The sequence below is a fragment of the Myzus persicae genome, unplaced genomic scaffold (assembly GCF_001856785.1).
Source record: "Myzus persicae strain clone G006 unplaced genomic scaffold, MPER_G0061.0, whole genome shotgun sequence".
NCBI classification, from domain to species: Eukaryota; Metazoa; Arthropoda; class Insecta; order Hemiptera; family Aphididae; genus Myzus; species Myzus persicae.
In genome coordinates, this window is record NW_019100636.1 from 563,476 (window position 1) to 585,879 (window position 22,404).

The 22,404-nt window shown below is 28.2% G+C and overlaps 2 protein-coding genes across 2 annotated transcripts; both read right to left on the minus strand.

Moving 5' to 3' along the window:
* Positions 1-116: 116 nt before the first annotated feature.
* LOC111038018 (dnaJ homolog subfamily C member 3) lies at positions 117-8,784 on the minus strand. Its single transcript, XM_022320938.1, has 10 exons — positions 8,508-8,784; positions 8,323-8,415; positions 7,484-7,608; positions 7,332-7,406; positions 4,482-4,810; positions 4,265-4,415; positions 3,370-3,562; positions 1,300-1,468; positions 1,100-1,209; positions 117-990 (listed from the first exon to the last, which is right to left on the minus strand). The coding sequence occupies exons 1-10, from the start codon at positions 8,587-8,589 to the stop codon at positions 851-853; spliced, it is 1,467 nt and encodes a 488-aa protein (XP_022176630.1). The 5' UTR covers positions 8,590-8,784; the 3' UTR covers positions 117-850.
* Positions 8,785-12,335: 3,551 nt separating this feature from the next.
* LOC111038350 lies at positions 12,336-16,884 on the minus strand. Its single transcript, XM_022321403.1, has 4 exons — positions 16,822-16,884; positions 16,528-16,653; positions 14,918-15,076; positions 12,336-12,505 (listed from the first exon to the last, which is right to left on the minus strand). Exons 1-4 carry the CDS (start codon positions 16,882-16,884, stop codon positions 12,440-12,442), a joined length of 414 nt encoding a protein of 137 aa, XP_022177095.1. The 3' UTR covers positions 12,336-12,439.
* Between the last annotated feature and the right edge of the window lie 5,520 nt (positions 16,885-22,404).

Consider the following 22,404-nt stretch of genomic DNA (forward strand, 5'->3'; position numbering starts at 1 on the left):
TATTTTAAACTAAATTAAATGGTTATCAAAGTTTAAATTGAGTTAGTGCCCATTTTTACTCTTTAGAAAACAATCTACATTATTAAAAAATGTTATAATTTTAATTTTAAATTGGGTTTCGAGCAATTCTCATACCTATAGATGACACTCAAAGTTAGTATTTACATTTTACAGGTCTTAGCAGACAAAATATGTTGAAATAACAATCAAGATGGGCTTATGGTGGAAGAATATTATTACATGAATGATGCTAAACAATTTAAATTGGACTAGACACATTGTTTCAGTAACAATAGACAACAATAAGTAAAGTACACAATTTATAAGCCTCATTAATACAATTATCTTTTAGACGTATAGAAAAAAAAACCATAATTTAAAATAAATTTATTTTAATAACATTATTTGATTTTTAATCTTATTGATTGTGTACAAATATCACGATAACCATGTAATAAAAGTCAATTGACCATTTAAAAAAAATAAACTCAAAATAGAAAACAAAAATTCTAAAAATAATAATAAATTATTATTAATCTTTATAGTTTTAAAATTATAGCAGTGTTATTGAATAGAGCGTGAAGATGATAACTGTAGAAAAAATGTCAGTTTAACTATTTTACTTGCAAGAGTTAAATAAATCATAAGTTACCGTGTTACAATTGTATTTGGATGTTACTGTTTATTATTTCTATGTACAATTAATATACGATTTTCGTTATACACAATGAAATTTTTTATGCATTATTCTATTTACATTTTACCAGACACAGCCTTTTGAACCCTAGATAATGGGACGATAACTAAACTCATTATGGCACCTATGTTTATTTTTGTACCATAAGATGAATTAGTTGAAATTGAATTTGAATGTAAAAGGGCTTCCATGGAATTGATGGAACTGTTGAAATGGATTGAAACCGTCTTGGTGATGACGCCCTGATTCTGGATCTAGAGGATCGATACCTCGGTCAAATTGTTCCCGTTTTTCTAATCATACACAAAACAAAATGTTTAAGTAATTATAACTTGTAGTAGAAAAATAGTATAATACAATATTATTTTACACTCAGTTCTCATTATTAGTTTCATTCATTACCTGGATTAGTCAGAACTTCTTTGGCAGAAGCTATTTCAATGAATTTTTTCTCTGCATTCTTTTTAGCTTCACCTTGGAAATTATCTGGATGCCATTGTTGAGCAGCTTTTCTGAAAATGTAAATCATATTTTAATAAACATTACCTTTGTTAATAGAAAATATTCATAAATAAAATAAACTAATAAACGAATAAACTTACCGATATGCTTTAATTATTTCTTGTTTTGTAGCAGTTCTTTTTACATTTAATATCTTATAATAATCTTTTCTTTCAGCTTGCTTTTGTAAGTTTTTCGCTTTATTTAGTCCTTCTTTTGCTTGTCTATGCTCTTGATCGATATGAAGTGCATGCTCAAAATCTCTAATAGCTAAAAATAAAAAATAAATATTTACTTAGTAATGTTAGTAAATAATACATATATTTATATAATATATTATGATTAATACATATATTTATATAGTATATTATTTAGATCACGACAGATTAAGAGGATGCTACACCCACGTGGCTGCTTGTATAGTTTACATCCTACAATCTAGTAAATTTATATTTAGAATAATTAATTTTGTGTTGTTAGTTTTATACTATAGAAAGCTTAAGCCTATGTAAAATAATACAACAATCAATGATCATAACTTGATTAAAATTTGAAATATCAACAGAAGCTTAATCCCACATGTCGCAATACTCTTACCTTTAAATTGTATTATAAGTCAATTCACTCTTATACCTATTGAAAATTATATTTAATGCCACAAAATGGATTTTACTTAACAAAAATGTAGTATATTGAATGTATTTAACACTTAATGTTTAAATAAATAATTTTATTGTACTCTATTATTTCGATTATATTGTAATAAATACCTAACAAAATATGTTTCTATTTACTATTCATAGTCATATGAAATGATAACAAATATATCTTACAATAAAATATACCATTAACATAATAATAAACAATGATTGAACTACATGAGTAAATTATTGTAATGTTAGAAATAATTATAAAATGTTATAAGTATAATATAAAAACAAAATATATGGAATTTTTGAATGAATTTAATGGGTTTTGAAAAATTATAGTATCCAGTAGGGAGGTTAAGGATTATACCCCCCCTCCATTGTCTCATAAATCTCCTGATTTGTTTCTTTGGTACTAGCACAATAATTCATTTAAATGTATTATTATTTATTAGTAATAATTTTTTTTGCATTTTTAGGCATTAATTATTTTAGCTATAAATACATTTTTTTGTTTTAATGTCATTTTTCTCAAATTTTGGTTTTTTAAAGAAAATTTGTATAACATCTGATCAACAAGATTAAATTGACATAGACATTATACGTATTGATTAACATGCTTATAATTGCAGTAAAAAGAACTATTGTCAGTTGTAGTCTTTTGTTTGAAAACATCAGGCACATTTTAATTGTCAAGTGCAACAATGCAATATGAATATTAATGAGAATATTTTTAATAATTTTATTTAATGCTTAAAATGTAAATATATACTATTATTAATTAATATTATAATTAATATTTTAAATTACTATTACACCCATTATCACACTCATATCTCTAATAAAAATTATTATTTATATATATATTTTTTTCACTTATTTAATTAAGATTTCTAAGTTCATTTTTTGACATTTTTGAATTTTTGTGTATTTTTTCAGTCATCAACATCCTAATTCTAATTATTACCTTGGTTGGGATTTTATAGTATTTGCATTTTACTTATAAAATATTTGAGAGATAGAAGAGTAAACTTAAAATTTGTTTCATAATTCAAAGAACCGTAATCAAAAATTTTATTTTGCTGATTTTTAGATTTTTGAGCTCTTTTTGGATATTTTGAGATATTTTAGCATTTTGACCAATTTTTTTGATCAAAAATGGAAAAAATGACATTTTAATAAACGTGTTTATGATTAATGACAAATCTTAAAAGTTAATCAAAGATTAGGTAAAATAGTCCAACAATGCAGATGCATAATTTTGTTATTAGGCATTTGGTTTTAATTTTAAGCTTTTATCTGCTGATTTTGATGCACCTTTTGTCATTTTTGGCTGCGATTAACATCAAATGAGTATTGAATATGTAAGGTATCTGATGTATATTATATTATTTAGTTTATTAACTACCCTTGAGCTTTTCTAAACCCATAATTGATTTTTTTTTTGAGAATCATACATAAAATTGAAATAAACTTCTTGCAATTCTTAATTTGATTTTTTTTTAAAGTATTTATTTTACCAACCTTCGTCAAACATTGAGTTGGCAATGTATCCCTCTGCTCTCAGACAGTAAAGATCCGGTGTTTGACTTATTTCTAGTGCATCACTGCAATATTTCAGTGACAATGATAATTCATCTGTATGTTGATAACTCTCGCAAAGTTTTTCCAAGGCTAAAAACCTTATGTGTTCGGTGTCTTTTTCTAAGTCTAATATCTAAAATTTAAAATTGTTTAAATTATTTAACAGGTAAATTTTCATATCATATTTAAGACTACATTTTCTACTAGAAATGAATTTCTAAACTCAATAGATAGCTTATAAAAGCTCAATGTTACACCTAAATATCCAAGATCCTTTCAAATAAATACAATTTCAATTAAAATATTTTACATGAAATCTAAAGTATATTTAAGATAAAAAAACTAATGATAAAGAAATAATAAAGAAAAGAATTTGCAATACTACCTCGCATAGTTTGTCTTTGTATGTACAAACCATATAGACCTGCCTGAACTTTTAAAATATTTGGAATTATTTGAATACAATAAAAATATTCACATGAATTAGCCATATAAATTCTGAAATTTAGTGACACAAAAACAAAATGTTCTTTTTTTTATAGTTTTGGTAAGCTAAAAATACTTAAAACTATTTTACAAAATATTAATAAGAAACAGAGTTATTGACAATCAACACCTGTCAATAAAACCCAATAAACGCTATTCATCATAAAATTTAAATTTTGTCTTTCGCATTAAGTTATTTGAAAAATTAAATATAACTGTTCATAATACATATTACATAATGCCTAAAGTTTTAAAAGTATAAATTACAATTTAACTTAGACCATAAGACTAAATCACAACTTAGGACTTGGAATGGAACTTAATATTTTAGTTAATCCAAATATTTTACCTTTTTTGCAAACTGAATACTACTGGAAAAATCTTTGATATTTTGCGCTGACTGACTGTCTACTATCAGTCTATCGATTTTTTTAACAATTTTATAATGTGTATGACATAATTTATGATCTGGATCTAATTTTAAACACTCTCTAATCTCTCTGTAAAATAAATGAAAATTATAATACAGCATGGTATACAGACAACAAAAAATAAATAATAATTACTTGAGTGATTCGGATACTTCTCCTATACTGTAATAAATTTTTGATAATTTGTAATGGCCGTCTGTATCATCGGCTTGGAGTTTAGTAGCTGTCCGCAAGTCCATTATAGCATGTTGCACATTTCCAGAACTCAGATACAATTGTGATCGCTGCTCACGTAATGAAGGAGCCCAAGGACAATGTTCTATAAGACGATCCAATGAATTTATACCACTTTCATAGTCTTTGTTTTCTTGATAGTAAGTAGCTAATTCTATATCGTAGGCAAGGCCATCAAGTTTTGAGTATAAGTCGTATGCTTCTCGTGAAAAATCACCATTGTTGACATACTAAAATGATAATAATTTATAATATAAACAAACAAATATACCTAAACAGTAAATATTAAAGGTGGGTTAAACTGTTCAAGTTTAAAAGTCAAACCTAATTTTAGAAAAAATCAAACCAAACCAAACTTGAACAAAAGTTATAATTACTATAATTAATCTAAATTTCAAAGAAATGTACCAACTCCAAAAAAAATTCTAACACGTAAAATAAAAGTCGTTTCCTACGTCTATTTTTATACTACGCTACTGTATTTTATACTTCATTATTATTTTCAATAAACCAATTAATAGTAAACTAAGACAAATTTAAATTATAACTTATAAAACTTAAATTAAATTAAAACTTTAATAGCATTAAATTGGGTATTTTAGTTTGATACAAAACTAAAGTTTGATTTGAAATTTTATTCAAAAGCTTGGATTAGTTTGGTAATACATTCAATTTTTGGTACAGGTTCAATTCTTCACAATTAAAAAACTTTGGGTAGATATCATATGTTTCAGTTTGACCCACCTCCAGTGGTGGCTCACCTACAATTTACCTTTATAATACCTAATTTATTATGAGTCTAGTATCAGCAACTAAATATGTACCCACATATTAAAATAAATTGTGTACAAAATGCAATTTATAATTTTAAACCATAATAGACAAAAGTCGATACTAAAAGCTGCCCGGCACCATGCATGTATCAAGTGTTGCAGTGCGTGTGAGGCGATTGCTGGTGTGCGTGGTGCCAAGGAGAAGAGATAGGAGAGTGACAAATGGCAGTAATATGTCGTAATGTTCTAAGTCATTAAGTACTCCAACTATTTTCAAAGATACACTTAACACTTTTCAGTCAATTAAATTTAAATTAAATGATTTATTTAATTTAAATTATACAAAACGAACAATTTTCCAACAAAAAACCTATGGAAGGGTGTTACTCTTTGCTTAAACTGTCAACCATTGTAGATTTGGAAAATATAATAACTATACCAATAACCTGAATATAGGTAAGTGTGTCATAAAAAAGTACTCTCTTAAGAAGATGTCATATCCACATTTGTGGCTACCGTAACATAGCAAATTTTACTCTCAACATATCGCGTCACGCTTCGTTAGTTTAAAAATTAAGAGTGAATTGACCTCCAATAAAATTTAAAGATAAGTTTATTATTTAGACAACCTCATGAGCTTTTTATTATACTTTTATTAGCTGATCCAGTGCACTTTGTTTGCCCGTTAAAAATGCCATCTCCATATAAGATACTTGATGGTGATAATACTAGCGGTGGATTGCAGACTCCTCTAGGTGCATACTAAATTACTATCTATATGATTATATGGATAATATGTTTTATTTATTTTTTATTTTGATTGTAGACACTTTGATAAGCGGCTATAAGTGCAACTCAGCCTTCTTGGTAGGCAATGTGCGAAGATTAACGACGATTAACCACTGGCAACCAAAAAACAAAATTTTTTACTAATTTCCACTAAATATTTAAGAGAATTAGTTATCAATTAAAATAAATTTTGTACATAACGTATATCTATATTATATATATTATATATACATTGTACACGTTTATACACATATTTTATGGCACGGCATCCCGCGGGTTTCCGGTAACCTGCAACCTGACCTTTTTGTCCCTCAAATTACCTGATTTACTTGATAATGTATATCTTTGACTTGTAGCATTGCCAATTCCACGACTTAAGTAAGTATGTCTATCTGGCATTTTTAAAAACAAAAATATTCCATTAAAACTTACCAAAACTCCTAATATTATTGCAATACTCTGTTTTTTTTTTATGTCAATTGCATGTATTTTATCGTTTAAAAGTTATATTGATACTAATATTTGGTAACCATAGTGTTGTTGTACACTTGATGTGTATTATTATTATTAATGTTATACAATTTACACGTTAAATATTAAAAAATGTACTGTGTCAGCCACCCTTTACACCTAGGGCTAGGGGTATACAAATAGTTTACATTACTCTCTGAAGCCTACTTAAAATACACACAAAATTTCATGAAAATTGGTCCAGCCGTTTAGGAGGAGTTTGGTAACAAACATTTTCCATTGTGATACAAGATTTTTATATATTAGATTTTGAAGCAAATTAAAAGTATTTTAAGATGCACAAACAATTTACAATTTTTAAATATTTTTAACTCGCTAAAATATAATAACTCATGAGGTTGTCTAAATAATAATCTGACCTTTATATTTTATAAGAGGTCAATTCACTTTAATTTGTAAACTAACAGAGGTAAATGTGGTCTGCTGTGCGTAAAGTTTGCTATGTCATACACTTGTAAAGATGGAGATTAAATATGCGGGTATGACTTCTTCTTAACTTGTACGTATAAATCTATTGCACACATACATCTTGGAAAAATGCTTGCTGTCTATAGTCTATTGAAATTTATTAAATTATTAAATGACTACCTCACCACTCACGTGACCAGCGAGCCACCGCTGCCCACCTGTAGTAAATAAATAATATATTTATACTTACCACATTATACAGTTCTTTTCTTGCATCTTCGATTGAAGCTTGTTTCATCAATACTACACCTTTTTGATAGCGTGCCTGATGAAAAATATTAATTACAGCATTGGTAAATTATAACTTTTAAAATTCTATAATATCAGTAAAAATGTACTCACAGCTGTAAAATCCGGTTTGAGTTCAAGAACTTTTCCGAAATCTAGTAAAGCAAATTTAGCTTTTCCAAGGGCTAAATAAACTGTGCCTCTTTTAAAATAAGTTAAATAATTATTTGGATCACCCTCTGAAAAAAAATATGTTCCGTGTTATTATTAGTAAGATACATTTTCAGTTATAAATTGAAAAGTTACTTTTAGATCTTAAGCAACTATAAACTTATCTTTTGATATTCTAAAATATCAAATCATTATATGAAACAACTTTATACAAGCTATAATACAACATCAACACATTTATATTATAATAAATAATACAAGGTTAGGTTATGTTTTATAAGCATTATAATTAAAAATGAATAATAATAAACGCATCATAGTTTGTCAGTCACCATAAAAAATCAGTGATATTGTAGGTATAAAATATAAATAACAGATAGGTAGCCGTTGATATTTAAATCAAAATAAAAGCTGCTGGTATGTATATTTAATGTTACTAGCAATATTTAAATAGGTAAGAGAATTCAGAAAATCAGAATAGATTTGAATGAATTGGATTAGAGATTGCAAATTAAAATGTTGAAAACCTATGATATACTTAGTACCTACGTGTTGTACAGATAAAATAATTAAATAGACATAATGTCATTGGAATGTATTAGAGTAATTTGTATAGTCTTATTAATTAAATGGTATTAAATAAACCATAAAAATTAATGTGGACAGTTGTGCAATTGATCAGACCAACATCATAAATGCTAAACACCATTGGTGTTTCTTTAGAAGTCTAGAAGACCGAGATTCAAAATTCTGTTAGCCAATAAGAAAACGTATGCACTTACCTACAGCGGCGTGATAATGGGACAGGGCGTCTTGGAGTTGTCCACGGGCCAAGAAGTCGCGTCCCATTTCCAAATGGTTCTCGACCTCGGAACCTGAGGATCGAACGAAAAATAAATACAAAACAAAATCTATTGGCCGACGTATCCGAGGATAGCATTTGGAAGCACGCAGAGGCACTGCTTACCCATGACTACTGAAAAGTCCAAGGCCAAGAAAAACAGACAAGTGGAGTACAGCTTCGGCCGCATCCTGTGCCACGTATCCATATCGGCGGCGTTAAAAGTCACTTTATTCCTCTAGACGTGTCGGGCGTACTTGCAAGCGCAGCGGCTGGTCGTGATGATCCGGATGGAAACCAATCGCATCCTACGCGACGAAAAGACGACAATACGTCCGGGGTGCGTGTGACGTGCGGCGTAAGCGAACGGTGTCTGAACAGTGAGCACTCGGAGCGGGTCACCAAAACTGAGTCGGTTGCCACCGCCGCCGTGACGACTGATAACAGAAAACGCTGATAACGGATTCTGGGACGGCCGTGTTTGGCATACGGCCGTCTGGCACCTATGCTCGGCGCTGACACGACTGGCGCCAAACGCAACCGTAGGCCGACCGGTCGGGCGCCGTGTTGTACTTCCATTGGTCCATTTGGTTTTCCGCGCCAAATCGCCAGGAAAACAGTGGACCGTATGGTATTCAAAAGCTTAAAAAATGTAGCCGAAAGTCCAAATTTTTTTTGAGATTTAAAAATATTTCCATTACTACGTCTCATATTATTCTGTACAATCTTTTGAACAACACATACTCTTCTATTAAATACCTACTACTATTTTTAGTTGTACAAATTTGAAATTGTGCAACCTATTATAATTATTACTATTGTGTAATGTCTGTTATCCACTTATACGGTATAAGAGACAATAAATTATACAAAAATGTGTACATTTTATACCTCTAGACATATGTTCTTATGGTAGAATATTAGTAAAAAAAAAAATTATTCAACAAAAAATTCTTACATATTATTTAGTATCTAAAGAACAGGTACCTAAGTGATTTATATAAGTATAATGAACTAATTAATAACAATTGCAACTTCTTAAAACTTCTGAACTACCTACTAATTAATTTGCAATTTATAGCATAATCTCGCATGTTTAGGTAGGTACATACTAATAAATGTTAACTCTTGATTTATTCAACCTATATATATATATATATTTATTTCAAAGTCTAATGTAGAATACTATTCAAAAAACTGTATTGATGTAAAAAATATGTTGAATATTCAGCTATCTATAAACGTTTTTTTTTTAATTTTTAATAATTATAATTAATAAGTATTTAACTTTTTCTCGAGGTGCTTTAACACTCACGGCCTATCACATAATATTATATTTAGGTACCTACCTATTAATAATTATTAATAATTACTTATTAGATACAATTATTTATAGGTATAGGTATTATATTATGCTGCAGTCAACGGGGCTGTGACAGGTTCACTGATATTGTTGTTTACTCTGTCGCGGGGAAATAATGATTCATTTGCGTGTGCGTTTGTTATTGGACCACGCAACCGATGTCGTCACATTACACTAACAAGCTGCAGCAGTCACACAGACTATACAATATATTGTATTTTCATACATAGTATACGTGTTTACGTGTGCGTACAGGAGAAAATGGTGGGTGGGTTAGCCCTCTTGATAACGGATTGTCTTGGGTTGTGTGAAGGATAAGCCTCCCCGGCTCACGTTGATGTTTAAACTGCAGTTGGCCAGTTAAATCACCCACCCCAACCATTTCAATGGATTTCCACCTATGCGTGATGTCCGTGAAAATCGGAAAGCCTGGATATGGGCACGTAGTACCGTGCAAGGGAGGAAGGGATTCAAAGTGGATAATTGACATGGACTGCTAATTTCAATAGGATTTCAAAATTTCAAATCGACAGTTTTTAAAGAGTTCAAAATAGGAAATTTCACATAATATACGTGCGTATTGAGGGATTATAAGTGTATGCGACTTAAGTGTAAAAGAAACAGCAGAACTCTCCCTCACACGCACGTATAGTGTATACGTCATCGACTTGGCGCTGTGGGCGTGAACACTGGGCAGTTAACAATATGTATGCTCATTTTCAGGATGTACTTCTTATCAATCCTACCGATGGACCTCATGACGCGATAAATCCTCTGAAAGCTGATTTGAATTCGTTGAAATAATATATTATACGCACGTCGCACATGCATCATACCACATATACAATCACATTCACACTAATCATCATTAACGGATGACGAGTGACGACTAACACAATTAATGCCATGGGTGGAGCCGGTGAAGGCATCATAATTGCATATATTGGCTAAATAACTCCCCTTATTAAAGACACATGAGCAGGCCTCTTAATAATGATTTAATATACCTACATGGTTTATTTGTACAATGAGTACCTCGCAGTAATTATTTTAGTATACCTATTACCTACATAAAGAAAATATGGTAGAATACCCTAGGCTAATTTACTGAAAAACAGACAATTTCATCTGACGCCAAAGGTTTCTTTTAGTATTTTATTGCAGTGTTTTTTTTTTTATATAATGGTGGGATATGATTTTATTTTATGAATTTAATGTCCATATTAATACATATTAAATGTATTAAAATTTTAAATGTTTCCCAGTTTCTATATGTGTGCATCGTATATGAAATATGAATGTATAGTATATAATACATAGGTATACAAGTTATTAATCATGATTAAAATACATTATTATACATTATTATACATTATATGTCTTTATCGTGGAATTAATTAAAATATTGTAAAAATTGCATTATTAATTTAATCGTGAAGGGTAGAAGGGGGTAGTAATGGGTGGAGTTTTAAAATCTGTCTCTGGGTGGCATATTCACTAACACGGCAGTCGGCAGTGGTTGTGTGTGTCATAGGTATTTATTAAACTTAAATGGGCATGGTTTTAAAGAACGGTCAGGAATTTTTGGGCGTAATTCTTTCGAGCGAATGACCCAACAATTACATATGTAAGTAATTTTAGGAGGAAATAAAACGATCGTTAAAGAGAATTTATATTTAAGAATTTAAAACTATTAAGAGGGTGTCAACACTCAGCCAGCTCACTATTTGTTTTCTTTCTCTGAACGATTGAACCACGAGCAACATGACAATTTTTCGTTCGGCAGAATCAATGATAAAAAAAACAGCTTATGTAGAAACTGTTATTACATTTTCAAGCTTTTTGGTCAATCATACATTTTTTAAAACTAAAAAAAATTGAAAATTTGAAGTTCATATATATATATAGCTTAAATGTAGTCTAAACATCAGAAAATTGCATTGAATATAGACAATGATAATTTAAGTAAATTGAAATTAATGTTTCAGGTTCTATGTTTAATGTTGTATAAAATAACATGATATTATATAGTACAGTCGGTGTCAAGTGTATACCTCGCCAATGAGTAATGTAATGGATATACTACATTTGAATCCAATGATAAATCTTTGAAGGTTTTCGATGTAAACGATTCTGAGAGGAGACGGTCTAACTTTTTGGTACCTAACCATGGTTACTAAATAGTTATTTCAATAATAATTTCAAAATTTTAACTTATATTCATAATGTTTTCCTGATAAATTTGCCTAGTACAAAATAGATCCAATTTGCTACTAGAAATGACCTCCCTCGGAGTTAATGATTGGAGCATCTTTTCGGCTAGAAAAAGTGTTCAGAAGTTCAGACACAAAAATAAAATGTAAAAACACACATTATTGTAAAACCAATAGCGGCAATAGCCAACAAGTACATCTGTTCAATTAAATTAATTTATTATTTTCATTTATTTCACATAAACATTATTACATAAGCATAAGACTTAAAAAAAATTACCAGTTAGCCACAAAAAAAAATATGATTATGATTAAGTGGTGAAATATTTCATAAACGTGTTAAAAAAAATACATAAACGTGTGCTGTAAATGATACTTTTAAAGTTATACATTATGAATGAACATAATTACTAACTAAGGTTTAAGACTAACAACGATATTAATTGTTAAAGTAACATACCCAACATTTAAACTTGATATTGTTAAAACAATTTTGCTTTTTTACAATTTTGTAACACATTTATAATTGTGTAACAAACACGCATAGTCTGTAATTTAAAAAAAAGATATTATATTTATTAAAACTACCTAAATAAAATAATATTCTGGTACTATTTATTGTGTAAAAATATTCAAATAAACATAATAATGTAATATTATTCTGCTCTGTTTTGAGGTAGAGAAAAATAAATTATTAGGAAAGTAGATACTTTATGAGGTTTTTAAATTTTTTGATATTTTTTATTTATAGATCATTAAGAAACATCCAAATTGTCGGTTGTGATTTTGTTATTTTGTACTTTATCTTAGTATTGTGCTTATGTCTTATCAATATGACAATATTACCATTTATGAAATACAAATAACTGCTTTCTACTTGACATTTACGAAATAGAGTTTTTTTAAAAAAATTTCATGGATTTATAATTCAAAATAATTTTCATATTTTCGAGATTTTTACGTATTTTGTCCAAATTTGAACTTCAAATGCTTACAAAAAAATTGTGACTATGCATTTTGTATATGTTATATTCTATAATGATACAGTATCATTATATTTTATTAGGTATTAGTCTTGTATTAAATGTACAAGTTTTTTGAGTTTTGACCCAACGAATATAATTTTACTGTCAAATAAATTGAAAGAAAACAAATAAAACTCGAAATTTTCTTATGCCTATAAATAAATACCTTAAGAAGAGTCGCAATATTACGAAAATGTTGTGGTGCATAATATATTGCTAATATAAACATTCAGTTCCATTTATTTCCAGTTATTATTTTTAGATTTACACTATAAAAAACAAAATCAATTTTTTCAAAAACTGGCTTATCCTGCCGCTTTTTAAAATTATTGGGAATTTTTTACTATTGACCCACCAATATACTATCTAGAATCTAGATTCACACTCCTACCAGAAAAATTATATTGAAGAAAATAGGAGGATTTTTACTGCTTCAAAAAGTGATGACAGACATAAAAAATAAAAATAAAATAAAAATAATAAAAAACACACATCATTGTAAAATCAATACATTCATCGCTCCTCTCAGAATCTTAAATACAGACTTAGAGCACTGTGATGAATCAAGATACCTTTGCATCAAACTTGATCAAACCTTGCCGTATAAAAGCCTTTGTTATAATTCAAAAATTAAATAAGAACAAGGAATACTATTTACTTCAGAAATTGGTTGGTTCTCAATGAGGTTTAGACCAACATGTCCTAAGAACGACAGCTCTATCATTATGCCACTTGACAAGTATAGATGTTGCACTAAATTCGGTAGATACACCAATTACGAGATTGCTACAAAGTTCAGACCAACTCACATTCGGAAAGTACAAATTTATGTGGAGTAGATCCTTCAAACATAAGATGAAAGGCAGCGGCAAGGATAAAAAAATTAAAACAAAAAAATAGACATGAGGCATCCTCAATATTGAGTTGACTTCACAGGGATCCGAATTAAGTCAAGAAAAATCTTAGATACGTCAACAGTTATAGACTATCAAAAACACCTGAAGCGACAAGAATAGACTTAACGAAGGATGAAGAAATGGTTTAGCTTGTTGAATTACAATTGAATTACAATGACGAAATTCGTACACTCAACGCCTGCTGTAAATTAGAGTGGTAACCAACTTGCCCACCTATTTTTATTTTTCCTCAATTATTAAGAATAGAACCTGGACATTTTTACTTTTTACTTCTTAAAGGAACAACTAGATTCACAGTCCTGTTAAAAAAAGTATTGAAATGGAAGATTCATTTTTACTGATCGAAAAGGTAGTGACAGACAAAAAAATTGTAAAATCACATATCACTGCAAAATATATGAATTAAATGCTCCGCTTAGAATCTGTAATGAATTATTAAAATGGCTTATTCTGAACGTAAAATTTGCTGCTAAGTGATCAGTTAGTAAGCGTAGAGAAAATATGAATATGACGTCCTCTTAAACATATTTATATAAAAAAAAAATGGAATTGGAATTAAATTCCTAAAAAGTAATGCAGTAATTTAACTTCATAGACTTTCTATGTTTTCTCTTAGTAGTTGTACTTACTATGTAATTGTTTATTAATTAACATGAGTTCTATGCGTATCTTTGAAAACTAATATTATTTTATTTATAGTGGTATTAACTTTTTTCTATATTATATTATGATCAAAGTATAAAAGAAAGTTCAACATTTTTCAATTAACAATATTGTACTTTTTAAGGGAATGTATCTAATTTTTAAAAATATCGAAAATCCGTAATGTAATTTTAAAAATTTTAGAATTACAACACTGCAGTGCATTACTTTGGAGCTGGACATTTTATTATAAAAATATTTAAATTAAAAATATTAGGGACAATAATACTTTCACTACCAACTAAAATACTTAATATATGTCATTGATTATATCACTAAATGTGTATAATTATAACAATACATACATGATACATACATGATAAAATATTTCCATGTTAATAATTCTTGTCCTCGTATATTGTAATTTTTGGTGGTGCGCATTATTCATTCTCATTGTTAACAAAATCAATTTTTTACATTTCATGTCCATTTCTGTCCAATTGCAACTATACAACGCAAATATTATAGAATCTTTCTAAAAAAAATATAGTTATATTTATTTACAAACTTTTTAATGCAATCTAAATATACAAAAAATGTGTAAGTGGATAACGCTCTGCTGTACATTTGGCGTATTGAGAAGTCACAGCAATGGATTTACTAAAACTTAAATTTGACTTCAATGATATAAAATCATTTAATACAAAAAATGATTCTGAGTAAAGACGGTCTGTCAGCCTTTAATATTATTGTGTTTTAAGTAATTGTTTTACTATTATACATTACTTAGCATTAGTACTACAGTAGATTACATTATTTTTTGTCAGAAAAAAATTTAATTTGAAAGTGTCATTGAGTGTAAAAAATATAATAATATACATAATAGTTAAATTACCCGCGAATATAACATTTAAATTACAACAAAATAACTAAAATCGCTATTCTTTGTTTAAACATCTAATTTCGTCCAAAAATGAATATGAAATATCTGTAAGAAAAATTGTTTTTATGTATTCGTTATATTTTTTGGTTACAGTGTGAACAATACAACATTGTTTTTGTAACTATATACTACTATTCGTGGGTATTTGAAACTTGTATAGCATATTTTTATATTTTATAGACACAATGACATTTTCAAATGCAATTGGTTCGATGAAAATGAATTTTTATGTTTAATACCTATTTAAATAAATACATTTAATTTAATCACAATAATATCATAAAATATACGTGCTTAGTAATATTATAGGGTGACACTGGTAACAGACCGTTTGCCCTCAGAATTTTTTTTCACATACAATGATTTAGTGTACCAAAGAGCGTTACCCACTTACCCGATTTTTAAATGCTTGGTTTAGGTTTCGTTTTCGTTATTAGTTATTATATTCCAAAATTAATGTCAAATAAGTAAACTACAAGGATAAAAAACAAAAAAGAACTACAACGAACAGTATTGAATATTATAATCAATAGTCATAGTGTCATACTTAATTTTCTGAAGTATGCGGTATAGTTTACTATAAAAAATTAAAAACAAATCTAACCTCATTACGGAAATTTAACCCTTCATATTAATATTTTTACACAAGATTAAACATTATTATTTATTATGCATTATACCTATATACTATACGTACTAAATACTATATTGATTATAATACATTTTTTATCGTTATTTCTAGAAATCAAAATCAAAAATTTCAAATGTCTGTTAAAAACTTAAAAAGAATCAAAATATTTTGAAAATTAAACTTATTTAATAGGAATATTTTTCATAAAGTGCCACCTGGATACACTTGGTTAAAACAAAATATAATGAAGTTAAATAGAAAGATTTTTACTGCTCCAAAAGAAGAAACTACTTTTAAATATCTGTAGGTACTTTTAAATCGTATTTTATTGTATGGGTAAAGTTTCTGTAATGTAAATACCTATACTATAAATATTTGAATTAGTCAATTAGATATATAAATTCGAAATTACTTTGATGTGTAAGGTTTCAAACATATGACAAGATATATACATTTGATAAATACAAAAAGGTATTGCAAAACCAGCTTTCAACGTTATCACAGCCATAGATTCCGTAAAATCTTCTTCATAAAAACTCTAAAAACATTAAGTGTATAAAAAATATGAGATTTGGTCGTAAGTATAGAAAATTATAAATAACATGTGAAAACTACTTAGCTATATACAAACAAAATGTTTGAAAAACAAAATTATATTTATCTAAATAATAATTAGATGCTAGTGTTTCATTATGTTTGTATCTACCATTAAAAAAATGAACCAAAGTAAAATGATCGAATACGACAAAACAAATACTTGCAGTAACATTGTTGGTCGGAATATTGATAAAAATTCATCATATTTCCTGTATAAAAAGAGACAATTTTTTTTTTAAAAACTCACGCTATACAACAAAACAGCATTGCCTACAATATAAAAATAAACAATTTTTAAACTTATTATCCTAAAGAAACTTTATATAGTCACTAGAAAAAATAAATATGACTAATAAATGTATTGTTTTCCTTCACATGAGAACATTTTAAAAATCTTTAAAATGACTAATTAATTATTTTGTTGATAATATTATTTTTTCATGTATCTATAGTAGGTATGTTAATATAGTTTAAATTATAAATACATAACTTACATTAAATAATATGATTGTTGAATGTAAGATCAAAATTAATAGCACTTTTTATATTTGGAAAACAAAATTAATAGGCACTTACTTCAGAATGCTTTGATGGTCTATTATAATTGTTTTTAAGTCTTCGTACACAGAAATATTGTTTATAATAATATGTTCATTACGTAACTTAATCTTGTTTTCAATATTATCTACAAAACACATCATATTAAAACTATAGGTATACTTTGTGCCTTGTATATCTTTTTAATTAACAATATTTAGGTGGGCTGACAAATCTTTGGTGGCTGAATATTGTTTTACAACTTCGTTTCATACTTTTTTTTTCAATAAATATCTAGTTATTTTGAGGTATCTATTACTTGATAAATTAAAATAATTAAATTGTATACAACAATATCACAGATAATGTATTATTTTGTTTATTTTCAATATAAACGTTAGTGTTGTATTTATTTTATTGTATTATTATTATAATTAAGGGGATTGGAGTGATGATATTCTGTCTTTGTCTAACGCATGCAGAACAATGGAATTATGTGGGGCCGGGACAGATTTCCCGATTTTGATAGCGGTAGTGATAAGCTTTGTGGTCTTATTCCAACGTACCAACTGATCGAGTGATACGATAAGAATTCTAAAATTAAATTTGAATTTCTCATTTAGTCTACTTGGGCTCGAATTTCCAGTATTTTTTATTGTGTTCCTCTTAATTCCTAAGAAAGTCATACTTAATATTAAAAAAGAAAAATTTCAATTTATTATTTCAATTTTTGTAGAAGTTAAAATCAAAAAACAAACAATGAGGGGAAATAGATCTCTACTAGAGATTCTCTAGTCGACTCAACGACAAATTTAAATCTATTTTCAGAACTCTTATCGCTTAATTAGATCAATCGATACGTTGAAATAAAAACATGTTTAAATTCGCATATTCCACGTGTGTTAGACAAAGACCTAAAATCACATTTTCCAATACAAAAAAATATTTCGCCCCCTTTCCCACCACTTAAAACTGTAAAGGTCCGCCACATGACCTCTCGATCACCCCTGATAAGATAATTAATAGGCAACCCACACTAAATTTTTCTAATACAATAGCACGTAAAAGCTGTAAGTACTTACTATTTGGGGAGTGGTGGGATTCATGTCCAACCGATTCAAACGCATTGGAAATTATTTGCAACTGACCGCATAATGCGAAGCCCAACGTACTCACAACAATATCAAAAATAACCATAAAAAGTACAAAAATGACAGTGCCAAATGCTTCGATGATGTAAAACACATTAAAATGTGTGTTGTAAGTGTCTTCAGAGGCGAACAAATATAAATTTAGAACGTTCAGGCGATAGGCACTGGTTGAGCCGTCGTGATTTTTCATTATTGTAAACGTGTTACTGAATACCAGAGGACACGCCACAAAACAGATACACACTACTGCATTAACTATCGCGAATATGTTCGAGGATTTAATGGCACGATTTCGCCACACGTCCAGTGTACGTCTGTACTGGAGACCGTACGACGTGAAGTCGAACTGCGTGATCGTCAAGCAATCCCATATAAGTTTTGATTGGTTGAGGACGATGTACATCTTGTAGCTCGAGTACAGCATGTTTACCACGAAGCCGAAATAGAGTACGGACTCGTCAATGTTGTTTATGCAATAATACAAGCCATTTAAACACATCATAGCCGACATGAGGCATTCGAAGGCAATGAGCGATAGATACGAAAATTCTGTAGTGAACATTGTGACGGCCTAGAAATGTTGCCGTTCGGTGTCCAAAATTTGATAGAATCCGAAAAATTTTGCCAACACCAGGTTGAATATTCTGTTATTATTGGAGTGAATATTCATAATTATCAATGTTCGTGCAATATATCTATTCGTCACCTGTCAAAAAGTATACCTATAACGCATCATATACACTGGACTGAATAGGTACTCTTTATAACGGCTAAACTTCATATTATAATATAAATATAGGCAATGTTAATACAAACCTTTTCTAAAAATTGAGTTTTCACGGTATTTATGTTGTTACGTTAGAGATTTAGAATGCGTATCTATAGGTACACGAATTTACTTAAATTTGTAACCACTGGATAGTTCGTGTATTTTAAATTACATCTATACCACACCTAGAACGCATAATTTAATCAAAGTAAAAATGTATACTTACCCATGCATTAAAAAAAAAATCTCTTACATTGGTATGTATTCATTGTTTAAAGAATGTTTTACAAAAAGGAAATTTTATTTTATTTTAAAATTTTGTATTTACTAGATACATCTTACAATAGTTGCTGCCGGCTTATATTTATTCAATTCAACTGTATGTGTGTGACTGCAGTGAGGACAGAAATGGACTAGTGAAACACTCAAACATATAATATATTTATAAAAGGTTGCCCTTTTCAAGAAAATAGGTTATGTATAATTTATGAGTGATGCACTGATGCGTTTTTAACTATAGGTAAGTATTAATAAACCTCCCAAGGATTATATTTATTTAATTTTCTGTCATTATTAATTTCGTGATTATAGTTTGATATTATGACAATCGAGTTTAATGCATAAGCAAGCCTGTAACCAATAGTTAAAAACTATCTACCTAACTATGTTTTTTTAGCTATGCAGTTCTTTTTAAGGGCTTATAGAAAAATACATTGATTAATCATTATCCATTATTTATTATAGAGTTCGTCACATCGCTAGAATCATTAGATATGCTTATGGAGTATGGACTTTAATATTTATTAATTTTCGATTAATTTTTTTCTATTAACATGCATCTCTCACATAAGTCATGTCAATGTCTACGTCATATTAATTACTAGACAGGTTTGAATTTTATGTTACAAAAATGAACACATTTTCTTAACAAAAATAGTTCACCTATAAATAATAATACAATAATATCATTGAACATTCGTAAATATAGTAAATACACATGTGAATTTTGAAATTTAAAAAATTTAATGTCATCATTTGAATAATCTGAGGTAGAAGTATTGTAATTTTGAAGTTATAGATACTAATCTTATAATAGAAGAAGCCTTTAGAGGTGTCTTAATTTTTACTAATATAAAACAGGTATCATTTCTTTTTCTGCTCTTCATAATTGAAGGGATCTGTGCAACAACCAGACAGCTCTATTTTTCGTAAAAATTGGGTTTTAATTGAATTGGTTGAAGCAAAAACTGTTGAGTTTTTCTGTACAAGAACCAGACAAATCCAACCATCCGTATAGGAAGTAGGTATAATGTAACTATAGGAGCTATCTGGTTTTATTTTCCGTTGAAGAACCAGACAGCTCCGGAGTTTTTTTTTTGTTTCTTGAAAAGTTTTGAAAAATAGAGCGATCTGGTTCTTGGCATTCTTGCACGGAAAAATTCATATTATTTCCATTATAGATTATACGGCGATAGCGACTCTCTGCTGGCCACTCCTGTCTCCTGCTATAGACCATACTACTATTATAGGTACCTAGTTAATATATATATGTATATCTATGAGGCTATACACGTGCCGTAAAGCTATAATATTTATTATAATTTATAGCCAATAATACTAGGATTTAGGCTTACGTGTGTACAATATACTATAGTCTGTAATATATTAATAAATTCTGCATCTTATACTATAAGTGGATATGCAAATAGGTAGGTACCTAAAAACCTATAAAGGTAGCAAAGGTTTCAGCTATTTTATAAAATATTAAACCAATTTATTTAATACCTATTTGTCAAAAAATACATAAACATAATGATACAATTATATTTATTTATTTCCATCCAGATAGATTTACAGTTATTAAGCTTATTTCTAAGTTCTAACACAGTCATTTTAGTCCTATTTAGATCAATTATAACTGCAGCTGACTAAGATTTAAACATTATTATTTATTATGATAGGCAGGCATATAACTATATAAGAATAATCCCTATTTCCCTAATATACCTAAATATTATTACAGTACCTAAGCGTATTGTCTGTCAAATTATAAGACATGAAACAAAACCCTATGAGAAATATTGTGATCTCTAGTGGAAAAAACAACTTTTATAAGTACAGTTATATTTATAAGTTATAAGTTATCAGTTATCGCCGTCTTTGTTTCAGAAAATCAGTAAATTATTGTACATAATATGTATGAAATAACATATGAAATAGTTATCTAATTAATAATTTTATTGTCTAAAATATGTACAATTTGGTGATATCATCAACTCAAATTGAAAAATTCTAGCTGTAATAAAATGTCTTTTATAGTTTTATGTAACAAAAGATAATACAAAACTTTAGTGGGCCAGTGACCAAAGTTATAAAAGCTTAAAACAAAAATAACGAACTTATAGTTACGTTATTTACAAATGTTACAAGACTTGCAAAACAGTTGTACCTGCCAAAAATATATTTTAATCGTTTTCTACTGACCCTATTTGATTATAAATTATAATTTGTAAGAATTAAAGAAAATTGTAAAATTAAAATATTTATTTGAATAATGCACATTTAGTATATACAAATGTACCGTGTACCTACAAGGCTACAAAACTACAAAAACACTTGATAATAACAATGTTAACGATTGAAAAATTCAGATAGGTAGTACCTACAGTAGAAGCAAAATTATAAATTATACTACCTAATAAAGGTTAAGCTTGATAATTATATTTTAGTATATGTAATTTTAATACCACTGATATCTAGGTACCTAAGCTGGGCCGACCAGATACAGGATAATAAATGATCATAATTATTTTTAATTTTATTTGTTGAAAACATTTAAAAATATTTATTCACATTTAGTCTCTTATCAATACTGTATAAGTGATGAAAATATTATAAAAAGATGCAAAATAAAAATTATTCTTTTTTTCGCCAATTTGTTGCTCATTAAAAAATAAATAAAATAATAAATTTCAGTGTATTTATAATTCTAAAAAATACAATTAATTTAGGTTAGGTTAGGTTAGATTCTAAAGAATATATTAAGTACATATTATTTAGGATTATGAATAATATTATGTACAAAAATTTTGTTTAAAATTCATGACACGTTACCTAGGTGTATGAATATTGATTAGAATATGGAAATTAATAATTTAACGTTAAAAAAAATCCACACATTTATAGTTACCTCTAAATTGGCTCTAATTTAATGACAAAAGAAAAATGTATTATC